This window comes from Dermacentor variabilis, chromosome 10 (genome assembly GCF_050947875.1).
Source record: "Dermacentor variabilis isolate Ectoservices chromosome 10, ASM5094787v1, whole genome shotgun sequence".
Taxonomy (NCBI): Eukaryota; Metazoa; Arthropoda; class Arachnida; order Ixodida; family Ixodidae; genus Dermacentor; species Dermacentor variabilis.
In genome coordinates, this window is record NC_134577.1 from 116,935,508 (window position 1) to 116,950,059 (window position 14,552).

General features: G+C 46.3%; 2 protein-coding genes across 6 annotated transcripts in view; one reads left to right on the plus strand and one right to left on the minus strand.

Annotated features, from left to right (window-relative positions):
* The window catches only part of LOC142560898 (uncharacterized), a 141,979-nt gene extending 135,221 nt beyond the window's left edge, over positions 1-6,758 (minus strand). Inside the window, exon 1 of the mRNA XM_075673309.1 lies at positions 6,341-6,758. Within this exon, the coding sequence (XP_075529424.1) occupies positions 6,341-6,506 (166 nt within the window). The 5' untranslated portion in view covers positions 6,507-6,758. The remainder of the gene's footprint in view (positions 1-6,340) is intronic.
* A 338-nt stretch (positions 6,759-7,096) lies between these two features.
* The window catches only part of LOC142560899 (DNA-binding protein RFX2-like), a 160,652-nt gene continuing 153,196 nt past the window's right edge, over positions 7,097-14,552 (plus strand). For 4 of the 5 annotated variants that reach the window (XM_075673310.1, XM_075673314.1, XM_075673313.1 and 1 more), the window contains exon 1: positions 7,097-7,176. The gene's annotated coding sequence lies outside the window, so the exon portion shown is untranslated. The remainder of the gene's footprint in view (positions 7,177-14,552) is intronic. The other variant, XM_075673311.1, reaches the window with a different exon arrangement.

Sequence of the window (14,552 nt, forward strand, 5' to 3'; positions counted from 1 at the left end):
GAGGAACGGCTTTTACAGCAGAGCTCACCCAAGCCATTCTGCAATACAGCCAGACAAGCCACAGGAGGACAACTGCCTACCACCCGCAGACGAATGGTCTCACAGAGCGCCTCAACAATACCCTCGCCGACATGCTAGCAATGTACGTCGACGTCGAGCACAAGACGTGGGACGCGGTCCTGCCGTACGTGACCTTTGCATACAACACGGCGGTGCAAGAAACAACACAGATCACGCCGTTTAAGCTGGTTTACGGCAGGAACCCGACGACGACGCTCGACGCCATGCTGCCGCACGTCACTGACGAGGAAAATCTTGACGTCGCTACCTATCTCCAGCGCGCCAAAGAAGCCCGACAGCTCGCCCGCCTGCGAATCAAGAACCAGCAGAGGACCGACAGCCGACACTACAACCTCCGACGACGCTTCGTCGAGTACCAGCCCGGTGACCGTGTTTGGGTTTGGACCCCTATACGCCGACGAGGACTGAGCGAGAAGCTTTTGCGTCGCTATTTCTGACCGTACAAGATCATCCGACGTATTGGCGCACTGGACTATGAGGTCGTGCCAGACGGCATTTCGCTATCACAGCGGCGCCGCTCACGACCTGAAATAGTCCACGTTGTGCGACTCAAGCCGTACTACCAGCGTTAATGAACTTTGGGGCTTCGCGTAACTGACCTTTGGACTTTGTTTCTTTTTGTTGTTTTGTTACTTATGTTACTTAGTGCCCTTTTGTGTTTCGCTCTCTTATATTTATAGCATCGGGACGATGCTTTTTAAGAGGGGGGTATTGACACGTGTACTTATCTTTTTCGGGCGACCACGTTTCGCCGCTTAACAAATGTAATCGCACAGCGCGGGAAGCGCCTGCACGTATCCGACGTTTCTGGAAAGTTATCGATGCTTCTACCCGGCTGTCTGTTGTCGCCGAACCTTGTGTTATCTGATTTCATCACGTAACGCGAATGGTGTAGAACTTTGTGGAAGGCACGCGGGTCCGAACGATTAGTCTGGAACGTTCGACGACTGCTCTATAAAAGCCGACGCGCTTGACCCGCAGATCAGATTTTCGACGATCGCCGAGCGTGTTCGCCGCTATCGTTGTGCTATAAGTGTAGCCTGTTTTGTGGGCACAGGTTCGCCCAATAAAAGTTAGTTTTCTCGTTCACAGTATTGCTACTGTGTTATTCAACGTCACCACCACGTGACAATAGGATCATCAGACCTAATGTTTCGTTTCCTCTTAGGAGGAGGCCGAGCTGCATTGTGAGCCCCCCCCCCCCCCCCCCGTACGACATTTCTGGCTACGCCATGTGTACGCGATGTGTATCCCATACTTCTTTCATGTACGCCGAGAACCACTAGATTCTGGTTTGAAAATCTACCTCCCGCTGGAGCAATCGGCGGAGTACAGTCTTTAAAAGAATTTACACTCTTTGGGTCGTATCTTGCCAAATGACAATAATCGTCATCTGTCTTGTCCACATTTCCGTTCTTTAACGCTGCGAACCCGGTACAAGGTCGATCCAAATAGGTCGCGAAGCTTCGGGCGTAAAGCGGTTCAGTAGAAATTGTCACCGACACCAGCAAGGGGTGTTATGGGAGCAGCGATTGAAGAGCTGCTAGGTTTGTAGGGAAGAAACATTAGGAAAGAAAAAAGCATTTTTTTTTTTAAGTTCGAGCGAGACATAGTTACATTCAGTCAACGAAAATAAAATTCCTGGTCAACTTTATGTATTCGTGACGAGTTCAGAAAATACAAGTTTATTTAATTTCATTATTATTAATAAATGCATTTCTTTTCAGCGCCCATCGTTACAGGAGGCGTTGACGCCACTATCACTCGCAATGCAATGCACGTCTTGAAATGAGCAAAAAGGCGCGCTCGTAAAGTTGACCTGTTGAAATACGCCCCCCTCACGCGTTGTGCTTTTTTGCTTGTCGAAGTTTGTCTGAACTTGGCGACGCGGGTAGCTTCGTCGCTTCTTAATCTGTTCAGTCAAATATAGTGAGTTACGACCGCCAGCTAATTGTGTATTGTTTTCGTGCGACTGCGCTGGCCGACGGCCATGGCATCCGACGATGGGATTAGCACTCGACACCTAAAGCTTTCGTCGGCCCCCAAGGAAAGCACATATGTTCTGTGCAGGGGTGCGATTTCGACAACCGTACGGCTGTCCTTTTCCTGCATCGCTTTCCGCGCTAAAAGCCCCAAACGCCCATCAAATCGAATGGCGGGGCATTTGAATACATAGCTCCAAAGGCAGGTCAACAAAACAAATTTCGCGCCTTCAAAAACAAAATGACATCACTTCTGTTTTTAACGGACAGGGCGTCACACTATTTTTTCTTCCGCCAGAAGTGTTCCCACCACATACAGATGGCGCTAAACCCATGAACCGCTAGGGTGCCTCGATGCGCGCGCCCGCACGGTGGCAGAGGGGGGCGCGCGCATCGAGGCACCTTGTGAACCGCTCCAGCATGGATGAGAGGTGTAGACTACCTGCTGGTCTCGCCTTTGCTGACGATCTTGTATTGATGGCAGAGTGCCCTCAGGACCTGCAGGCGCTCATCTGCCAGGCAGAGATAAATCGCCTTGGGTTCTGCTTTAACTGCAAAAAATCTGCAATAGTCCCCCTCGCGGGCCCAGGCATGGATGACGGCGATATAAGGCTGGGAGACGGGGTTCTGATGGTGTGCTCGACATACAGATACTTGGGAGTCCTAATATCAAGTGAACTGGAGCTCTGAGGCCACCAAGAGAACATCCTCCGCCAGAAAGCACTTCGGGCGCAGTGCATCCTTCGTCGCCGATGTCTGTGGGGCTGCAACCGGTTTGTGATGGTCCGCGACCTGTGGAAAATCGTCCATGTACCGGCGCTAACGTTCGCAAATGCCGTGCTCTGCCTCTCGGCACCCACGCGGGAGTGGCTGGAGCGACGCCAGCGAGAAGGTGGTCGGAGAGATCTCGGCTGCCATGGTGCGGTGGCCAACAAGGCTATTCAGGGCGACCTAGGCTGGTCGAGCTTTGAGGCTCGGGAGGCGGTCAGCAAAATCGCATACCGTGGCCGCCTGCTCGTCATGCCTCGGGAGCGGTGGGCGTGGCGTGTATTCGATTACTTGTCAGCGACATGCATGCGCACGCCGTGGGTGAGGCGCTTATACCGCATAGAAAGTAAGTATGGCCTGTTTCGCTCCCCTATCAGTGCAAACTCACCGGCGGATTGGATAAAACAGGCGCGGCAACGAGTACAAGATGAAGAAGAAACACGTTGGATGCGAAATATGGCAGCGAAGTCGACGTTGGCTGTGTGCCGATGTCATAAGAACTCTATTGGCATGGTGCACCTGTAAGACAATTCCCTCGGGAGTAGGTTGCTCTTTGAAGCAAGAGCTGGTGCGCTCCGTACACTCGTGCGCCTTCGAAGCATAAACAGTGATGTGCGGTGTCGGGCGTGCGGGAAAGCGGACGAAAACATTGAACATGTGGTGCTACGGCGTGAGGGCGTTGGGCCATCTGCCGCGCAGGGTTTATCTCTGGAGGCTGCCCTTGGTTTCGATCAGACTAGTAGAGAGGACGGTGCATGCGGTATAGACAGAGCCGTAGTCGCAGAGACAAAGAAGCGCCTTGAATGATGGCGAGCGGCACTTGCGGATGGACCCCAGTGAGTGCTTATCAGTGTAGCGCATTCTCCCCTCTTCTCTTCTTTCTTTTGGTGTTCTTTCCTTTTCCTACCTGTGCCTGCTTTGTTCGGTAGGTAGACAACAGAGCGTCATTCTGGCTTGGGCGTGGTTGCCACGTCCACCCGATACGAAGGGTTGGCCACAACATCATCATCATCATCGCCGATGGACCGCCATGTTTCGAACGTATGGGTTCCTATGAAAGCTTCGCTACCAGGTATATTTACATTGCCCGGTACTTCCAAGTCACGAACGACAAGCGCGTTATAAGCAGGACATATCATTCCCGACCGGAAAGTAGCGAGCGCAGCGTTTTCAAGAAAGGAAACGCAAGCAAGGCAGATGGCGATTATCGTTGTGTGGAAAGATACTACCCAAAGGGTGTACATTTGTTTAAGAGTGCATGCACTCTACACTCTTAGAAACATTTACACCCTTTGGGGCGTACCATGTCCCACAACAATAATCGTCATCTGTCTTGCCCGCGTTTCCTTTCTTTAACGCTGCGAGCCCGGTACTTCCAAGTCACGAACGGCATGCGCGTTATCAGTGTGACGCAGCATTCTCGACAGGAAAGTAGCCAGAGCCGAGTTTTCAAGAAAGGAAACGCCAGCAAGGCAGATGATTATTGTTGTGGGACAAATACACACCCCGAAGGGTGCAACCGTTTTAAGAGTGTAAGAAAAAGTTTACGCCCTTTGGGCTGTATATTTGCCACACAACGATAACCGTCATCTATCTTGCCCGCATTTTGAACATTCTGCGCCCTTTATGTTCCTGTGCACTCAAAAAACATACAAGAAGACAGGAAAGTGGCTGGACTACCAACTGTTTATACGACAGAATGGGGCTCTAATTTATAAAGAGCACTCTTATCGCAACCGACCGTCAAGGAAACACCAATAAATTCCAAAGACCGCAAGTACCTTCTATCTTTCAAGAGATCTCACATCTATATTTAAGTAAGCCCAGTGATTAAAATGTCAGCATATACCGGTGTTAGATAATCGTAGCAGAGTCACACGTTCATAGCAAAGGCAGAGTCGAAACCAATCGATAAATCAAGAAGTTCTTCCATGGGGTTTCCGAAACATAGCGAAGGTTTTCTTTTGGGCAAAGTTATTTGTATTAGTGTAATTGCATGACTTGCAGACGAACTGCACCAGTTATAATGGAATTCACGTGTGTGCACCATGTCGGAAAAGCGGCGCTGTGCGCAGGTCGAACGCTCCAAAGCTGCAACGAGCGCTCTTCGCTGCTGCTTCTAAATTTCTTGAGAGCTCATAAACTGACAACACAATGCGTTGAATCAGACAACAGCATCTGCAGCTTGTACCGCTAAACTAAAGCATGATATGCTAACGATATGTCGTCTAGCTCGCGACATAAGAATATGAGTCGTGATCAGCCTCAGACTTTCCGAGGTAGTTATAATTCCTGCTACCGTGCCTGCAGACAAAAGTACGTCAGCAAGAATATTAATGTTGCTTAAAGCGTTTCTAACACTAATGCTGGGGCAGTGAGCTAGAAACGAACAAAACCAATTGAAGCTGAAACTATGATTTATTAAAGCGCGCACCTGCCTAAACAAAGCACACTCGGCGACTTGAAACGCCAACAAGATATCTAAAGCAATGTTCTGCTATCCGGGAAGAAAGAAGTCCCTTGTGAAGTGTTTCGAACGAAGCGGTATAGTATCAGCTGTCACCGTTTCCTTATGCGAAATTTCTCATCCGAGTCGCTCTATGATGCGCGTCGTCGACTTCTTTCGCGAAAGGTGAAATCACATAGTGCTGTCGTTTCCACCACGATGACACGCACAACTATACACAACAAGTATTCCGGCATCCGCTTCTTTTTTTTCTTTCTTTCTTTAGTTTCCGGGTTTGGGCGCGGCGGCACCACAATGATTACAGAACTACGATGCATTGAGCGGACACCGTGAAAGCAGGCCCCCTTTCGCCGTTTCTCGGCTGTTTCTCGGCACGGCCACTAGGGGGCGAAGCCAATACGCTCCTGAAAAGCGTAAACGAAACTGTTTTACGGAAACCTTATATAGTCATTTATATAAGGCGCTCAGGGGCTTATAATATTGCTAATGAACAAGGGTTGGGGGACCTCGAAACCCTAGAAAGGTATACAGGTCCCCAACCTTTCTTTAATGCAAACAGTTCAGGTCGAAAATGTTGAACATAAGATGGTGAAAACAGTATCTACGATTTTTTTTGTGTGTGTGTGTGATGAAGGTTCATAGAAGTTGCAAAGGAACGTAAAAGCGAAAGTGCATATCCCCGGACCATACCAGAAGAAAAGGAGTGATCTTCAGTCCAACAATAATGAAGCCACGTTATCCAAGAATGTAGAGAGATGTGTACATTATTCAGATGGCTTGCGTACGTCGTTCAGCTAGATATGTTGCCGACTTGATGAATAATCCAATATTACTTTTCTTGCGAAATACATATTGTTTTGCCGTAGTACATCTTTATCTATATTCGCGGCTTAAGGATATTCGTGGCTGGTTTAGATATTTTTGAAACACACCAAAACACATCGATCACAACGCACGATTACCAAAAACGAAACTCACGCTAAACCGATGTTACCATTATGAATCACAATGCATAATGGTAAGATCATAGTGTATTGCTTACAGATTTTGATGGTGCCATCAACAGGAAGCGAGTCTCTTTTCAGCGGAAGGTAGGCAGGAGGACTGTCGACGTAGCTGAACAGATATGCCGCTTTTGCCTTGTTTTGTCGTTCGAAGCTGGCCTGCAAGAAAGGGTCCCCTTTAACAGTTTGCGTATCGTGGACCATAGCGAGTCTAGTTCATCTTTAAAGGCGCACTTCCTGTAAAAGGTCCATGCCATGGTACTCGAAAAGACCGCCGAAATCTTCCATCGCGAACTCCGTGAACACGACTGCACGTCGTCTGCTCCGGCAGCGTCCTAGCAACGCGTAATCAAGGTCACACGAACGCCTCAGTTCATGCAATATTAATTCTAGCTCCAACGTTGCCTTCGATGGATGAAATTAGCATTGCCCATTTTTCACTCTTACACTCTGCTCTAACATGTAGGATCTAATTTCCGTCCCACATTTTTTCGCAGTTCGCAAATTTCTTTGCCTAGCAACATGGCGACGAAAGCGTCCCTAGCTTCCTCGTCTCCAACGAGTGCCTAATTACAACCAAACAGGTGCACGCTAGAAAATAGAGTGCAACATTCCTGATGCCTGGTAGCGTCTACATAAGGTATTAGTTTGTTAACTATATTAAGGAAGCATTAATTTTGCAAATATAAATATATTTTTTGTGATACGTGCGCACAATATTTTCTTCTAATGTTTTGTGTACCGTTACTATGCAACGAGCGCGCGGAGTGACATGTCGTTTATGCTGTGTTACGGCAGTTGGCAACTGTTGCCCTTGGAGTCAAACGCCATAACTACGGAAGCTGGGAGGACCTAGTAACCTGTCAACAAAAAGGTGAATTTGCTTAGGCATGCTGTATCGTGGTCGTCACCGCCGACATTCGCGTTCGTTTCGGTTGCTAACCCAATCGGGCGGCACTCTCGCAGCTCGAACCGTTGACGCGGGCCCGTGGCGCCGCAAAAAATGGCGAGATTTGCTAGAGGCGTGCTCAACCCGGCCCCCTTCTTCCCCACTGCACCCGCCTTCGCGACAAACACACCGCCGCCTGCGCGCATCTTTCTCTTTCATAGCCTGCGTGCTTCGATTTTGCTGGTAGAGCGACGATTCGCGACGACCACTCTACGCTGACAACGTGAGCCGAGCGACGGAGCCCTTCGGAAACTGGCTCGCACACGCTCAGCCGCTATTCGCCCTGCCAGCGCAAGATGCGAGCAGACGAGTGGCGAGCAGCTGAGGTGATCGGCGTCGATGGGGGCCCCGACTCGTTCGGCGATTTGTTTCTCCGGGTTGTAACGCGTGTTCCGCCTATTGCGTGGTAGGTACGGCGGGTGCCAGTGTTTACCGAAGGCTTAGTCACCGCTTCCAGGCAGCCGCAACTTTCGCCGGTCAGCCGATAACGGTTCGCTTGCCCGTGAGCGAGGGCGAAACCGTTAGACCAGGGGGAAGTCAACGATGCATGACGAGCCGTCCAAGCGCCGAGCAGCAGTACCGCTTGTGCGACGACCCGAGCTGCGCCGAATATGGAAGGAATACGCGTCGTCTACCTTTCGCATTCTGGCCCCGGTACGCCACGGCAGCCATCCAACCCGATCGCGTTACGTCGCCCCAGTTAGCGATTGGATGCGCGCCTCTGCGCCCGATCCCGTAAGCGGCGTTTCGTAATAATCGGGCAATACCCCGTCCAAACCATTCGGCCCAACCTTGGCCCCGTTGTCTGCGTAGCAGCGCGACGCGTTCTCCAGAGGTCGGCGCCCGCCTTGCCGGTAAGACAACGGTTGTTGCAGTCATCGAATGACGTGCGCGAAGTGACCGCCGCAAGCCGCCGCATAGTCATATTGGAGGCCCTCACTAGCGCGTGGTGCGCAGCTGGGAGGTTGGTGGCGCGCTGTTCCAGTGAACTTCCGATCACCACTGCGCGGACACTCGAGTGTTGCCGAACTTTCATCTCGCCTCGATGTAGAGCAACCCGACGTATACTGTTGCGCTGCTGCAGCTGCACTCGAACCGCTTATACTCTGGAACGACAGAAAACTGGTTTTAGAAATCCCACAGAGGCCGTTCAACATCAAGCAAAATAAAACATGTTCACCTTTAATTTAGGCCCACGGACAGTATGCAGTCGTACTAAAAAATAACAGTGAAATATTATTTGAGATAAAAGTGATAAAAGATAAAAGATTAAGTGACTAATTAGCAATATCATAAGAAGCCAACAAATAGTCTTTCTGAAACGCTCACAACAGAAACTTCCCTCCAGTGTATCAAACACATTGCAATGGGCCTGGCGTTAAGTCACCCACGCATAAATCCTAAATGATACATTGTGCTTTCCGGATTATTAGCAACCTTTCAGTCTGCTGAAATGGTGTCGGATGGGCCATGTCCCGCGTAAAAATAACTAGAGGTGTGCGAATATTCGAATCGAATAGTCTCCTATTTGATTCGGTCTTCAAATCAAATAGTCACTATTCGTAAATGTGAACGTTTTTCTAATACCTTTGGAATGTTTCAAAACCTAAACTGTGCCCAATTAAACAGAAAATTGGAGCAAATGTATGGTCAACTTTCACCCCCACGTGCATAGTATAGAAATAAAACACGAGAACTTCAGAGCAAGAGGCTATGTTGCTTAAGTAGTCATACTCCGAATAGTCCTGTGCATAAAAAAAACTGCTTATTTGCTCCTAATGCTCCATTTGCACTTTAATAAACAACTTCATAACGTACTATGTAATGACAGAAACTTCTAACTTTAGCAATACTAGGACGTGAACATTGTTTTATATTAATTGCGATAAAGGCTGTTCATTATCCGAAAACTATTCTATATTCGATTTGCTTCGGGCACTATTCGATTCATATTTGATTTAGTCTAAAAAATCACTATGCACACACTCCTAAGAATAACTGATCAGTAAAAGTAGTGTTTAGTCTGATTCCTGCCCAGTCATTGGTGGTTCCTAATGATGTTACCAGTGGGAATTAAACAATAACCCAGATAGACTTTTGAATGGTTTCCTTTCTGGTGCAGCACGAAATTTTCTCCTCGTCAGTGTTTTATTTCATAGTGCTCACCAGCATTATGCCCACTTGTGCTTTTGACCTGGCATAGGATTGCATTTTTGAATTCAGCATACATAACAAAAAGATCAATACTTACGTGTTATACGAAGCATCACATGTTAGAAAACTGAAATGCTGTATGGCGTGTTTGTGAAGGGGCGGCCACTCTTGTTTTCCTCTCATGAAAAATAATTACTGTTCCTTGTGGGAAGACCCTTCATTGGTGGTGCCATAGTGGGTGTTATAGATTGCCACTTGTTTCACAATAAAAGAGCGGATGGTCACAGTAAGGCATTTGGACCTTCCAACTTACATGGAATGTGTTCACTGGAAAACTTAGCACAACATTCAGACACAGGCACAACAGGCATGGACAAATGCCACTACCAACTTTTATTTCTCTACACAAACCACCAATTTATAAGCCTGTTCAAGTACATGCTTAACACCACTTCTTCGTATGAAAGAGTGAAGGCATATCAGCAAGGACTACTGCATGTGTTATACTGTGTATATTATATAAGTATTAAAAATGCTTTAGGCTAGACCTTGGGCGGCAAGTTGATGCCTCGCTTATACAGATAACAGAAAGCTCGTTAATAAAAAGTTTGCAGAGCCAGTCGAGTCTTGCTGCTGTGCTGTAGTTTTTGTTGATATACCTTCATGCAATATGAACAAGCGACATGATGCCTGCGCTTGAAAGAGCTTATAAATTGGTTGTTTGTGCCAAGAAATAACCAGTTGGCAGTAGCATTTGTCCTTTTCTGTTCCCTGTGGCCATGTGCAAATTTTCATGCACAAAGTTTCCCAGTCAACATGATGGACTAACATGATAACCCAACACTTCGTCTTTTCAAAGTACTGTTTTTTTTTTTCTTTAGCGCGAACAGAATTTAAGGAAGTCTGCTATGGCTTATATCACAAATATACTCATTGAGCTGGATTACATGAAGAGTGCTCCATATGTAGCTATGTGACTGAGGTGGTGGTGTGGAGCAGAGGTAGAGCATCGGGCCTCTAACCTGAAGGTTGTAAGTTTGAATTCTCCTCCATTACACTACATCCTCAGGCTTGGAGTGACGCCTGATACCGGCAAAAAAGTGCTGAGAGCCAGTGGGGCTATACTAGTCCAGGTGCAACTAAATGAGGAAGGCCCACTGAGCTTGAACAAAGACACTCCTTCACCAGAACAGGAATTGGCCTCCCTGGTGCTGTATTCGACCATACCTCCCTCATTACTCCCACAATTGACCTATGGCCCTCAGTCGCCCAGCGGCTGCGGAGCACCTGACCAAGGTAGAGGTCAGACCTGCAATGTGGCACAAGGTGCTAAGAATCTCTGGACCCGGACAGCCCGCCACTGGATACTGAACCTGGTGACGTTCAACACACGAACCCCCGCGAGTGAAGCTAGCTTAGCAGGACTCTTTGAGGAACTATCAGGCATTGCATGGGATATTTGCCTTAGTGAGGTTAGAAGAACTGGGAAGGCTTATACAGTGTTGACTCACTACCACATCCTCTGCTACAGAGGGCTTCCAGATAATAGACAATATGGGGTAAGATTCCTAATCCATAAAGACAGTGGGCAACATCGACAAATTCTTCAGCATTAGTCGGAGGGTAGCAGTAGTCATAATAAAGTCAAATAAGAGGTATAGAATAAACATAGTACAAGCCTACACTCCAGTCACGATGATGAAGAAATAGAACAGTTTTATGTAGGTGTTGAATTAGCGGCGAGAAAAGTGCAAACTCGGTATAGTGTAGTAATGGGCAACTTCAGTGCAAAAGTGGGGAAAAAGCAGGCTGGTGAACAAGCAATTGGCAACTAGAGCATCAATTCTAGGAACACTAGACGAGAGATGTTGGCAGAATTCGCAGAATGGAATAAGCTTGAAATAATGATTACCTTCTTCAGGAAGCGCTGGAACAAAAAGTGGACCTGGGAAATTCAGTAAAACTTCATTTGGGCCTAGTTGATACATATTTCTGAACTTAACATTACAGCGCAAACACCTAAGGCGAACCACAAAAAGAAAGACACGACACACATTGGCGCTCCAGCGCCATTGTGTGTCCTGTCTTTCTTTTTGTGGTTCATCTTGGGCGTTTGCACTGTAATGTTAAGAACCTGGAAAAGCCCTAATGGTGAAACAAGTGTAGTGCAGAATGTATAAATGCTAGGTAGGGTAAAGTGCAGTGATCGTAGGTTAGTGAGGTGTAGGATTTCCCTCAATAGAACAGAGAAAAAGTAAAATTAGTCGAGAAGAAACAGGCCAACCTAGATGCAGTAAGAATAAAAGCAGACCAATTCAGGCTGGTGCTTGCAAACAAATATGCAGCATTAGACCAGCGAGATGAAGATGACATATAGGTAATAAGTGAAACCATAACTAGACTGGCTTCAAAGGCAGCAACTGAAGTGGAAGGCAAAGCAGCAAGGCAACCAGTAGGCAAGCTCTCCCAAGTAACAAAGGACCTAATAAATAAACAACAAATAATGAAAGTGTCCAACTCAAGAGGTAAGATAGAATTCACAGAACTGTCAAAACTGATCAACAAGGCAAAAATAAGTGATATTCGAAACTGTAACGTGAGAAAGGCTGAAGAAGCTGTAAAAAATGCATGCAGCCTGAAATCAGTGAGAAGGTAACTTGGCATAGGACAAACCAAGATGTATGCACTGAAAGATAAGCAGGGTAACATCATCAGCAATCTCGAAGGTATTGTAAAAGCAGCGGAAGAATCTATACTGGACCTGTACAGTACCCAGAGGAGTCGGGATACCTCCATTAGAAGCAGTAAAGAACAGGTTACGCAGGCTCCTTCTATAACTGATGATGAAGTTAGAAGGGCCTTGCAAGACATGAACCGGGGAAAAGCAACAGGAGAAGATGGAATAACAGTCAATTTAATGAAATATGGAGAAGATACGCTTGAAAAGCTTGTAAAGACTGGGCGTCCGTCACTATATGTTGACCCCGCTTCTCGGAAATCCAGTTTACCTCGCCATGGGGTCATTGCCCCCTGCTCTTACTTGAAATCGAGGTGGCTGCCCGACTGGGGTGCCATCACAGCCACTCAAAAAACCTGCTTGCACTTTAGAATAAAGCCAGTTGACTTACCATTCTTGACCTGTCAAAACGTGTATTACTTTCTTCTGCTAAACCGAGCTCCCAACAAGCTTGCAGCCCTTTATACACAATGTCGCACTACTTCAAGTGTTCCAGAAAAACGAAAGAATGCCAACATTACACTAATCCACAAAAAAGGGAGATGTTATAGGATTGAGAAGTAGTAGGCCCATTAGCTTACTTACACTATTGTATAAAATATTCACCAAGATAATAACTAATAGAATAAGGGTGACACTAGACTTCAGTCAACCAAGGGAACAGGCAGGTTTCAGGAAGGGATCACATTCATCCATGTCATCAATCAGGTAATCGAGTAATCAAGAAATCTGCAGAGTACAATCAATTGCTCTATATGGCTTTCATAGATTATGAAAAGGCATTTGATTCAGTACAGATACCTGCAGTCCTAGAGACATTATGTAATCAAGGAGTACAGGAGGGGGTATGTGGATGTCTTGAGAAATACCTACAAAGATTCCACAGCTACCTTGGTTCTCCACAAGAATAGTAGGAAGATATACATAAAGAAAGGGGTCAGACAACGAGACACAATCTCTCCAATGCTTTTCGCTGCATGCTTGGAAAAAGTATTCAAGCTATTAAACTGGGAAGGCTTAGGAGTGAGGATCAATGGCGAATATCTCAGCAACCTTAGATTTGCAGATGACATTGTCGTTTTCAGCAACACTGGGGACGAATTACAACAATTGATTGAGGACCTTGACAAAGTGTAAGAGTGGAGTTGAAGATTAGTATGCAGAAGACAAAGATAATGATCAGTAGCCTAGCGAGGGAACAAAAGTTCAAGATTGCTAGTCAGCCTCTACAGTCTGAAAGAGTATGTTTAGGTCAATTACTTCAGTTGCTCTGATCATGAGAAAGAAGTTTATAGAATAATAAAAGTGGGTTGGAGTGTTATACAGCAGGCATTGTCAGATTCTGACTGGGCGCTTACCATTATTTCATTTATTTCATTTATTCAACCTTAAGGTCCCGAAGGCATTACATAAGGGCATTACGTTACATTACACATCAGTTTCACAGCTTCATAAGAAAGTAACATAAAGTGCACATTGATAGTAATAGGTAAAAAAATTACAAAAAAAGAAAAAAGGAACATAAGCTACCAACGAGGCGATAAATAAATATTAATAAGACAAGTGTGGTATTTAGGTGGTTACATTAGCATCATCAAAATCGTTTAGTTTCTCGTGAAATGTTTTGCGGTCACTGCACAAACAATATTATCCGGGAGTGCATTCCAAAGTGTTAGGGCAGGGGGGTAGAATGAGCTGCTCATCCCCGTCGTCCGATGTTCTGAATGGGCGTTTTTAAGAGGGCATGTCCTGACTTGGTGAAGTAAAAGAAAACTTGTACAAGGCAAAGGCAAAAAGCTACGTGCCGTAGAGCAAGCAATGGGAGAGACAAAGTTTGTTTTAAGGTGGTTACACTGATATGTCTTGAATATTGTGATGTAATGAAGCAAGCAGTGTTTTTGTATGGCTTCTAAGTCATCGGTGAGATAAGCTTGTGAGGGATGCCAGATGGATGATGCGCACTCAAATTTGTGTCGTGCATTTGTTAAATATGCTAGGTTTTCTATTTTGGATGATGTGGATTTTAAGTTGCATCGCAAATACCCTAGTGTGCGTGAAGCTTCACAGCGAATTGTTTGAATATTTTCACCCATGAAATTGATGGTTGCATATAAACTCTTAGATATCTGTAAGTACATGTGTGGTCAGTAAAATATTATCAATAAATAATCACTAAAAGGAAAGGTGTACAATCAATGCATTCTACTGTTGTTAACATCAGGGCGGAAGCCTGGAGGTTGACAGAGAAGCTCAAGAACGAGTTAAGGACCGTGCAAAGAGCGATGGAATGAAAAATGTTAAGCGTAATGTTAAGAGACAGGAAGGTACCGGTGTGGATCAGAGAGCAAACAGGGATAACGATATTCTAATTGACACTAAAGGGCCCCTGAAACGGTTCGGACAAGTTTTG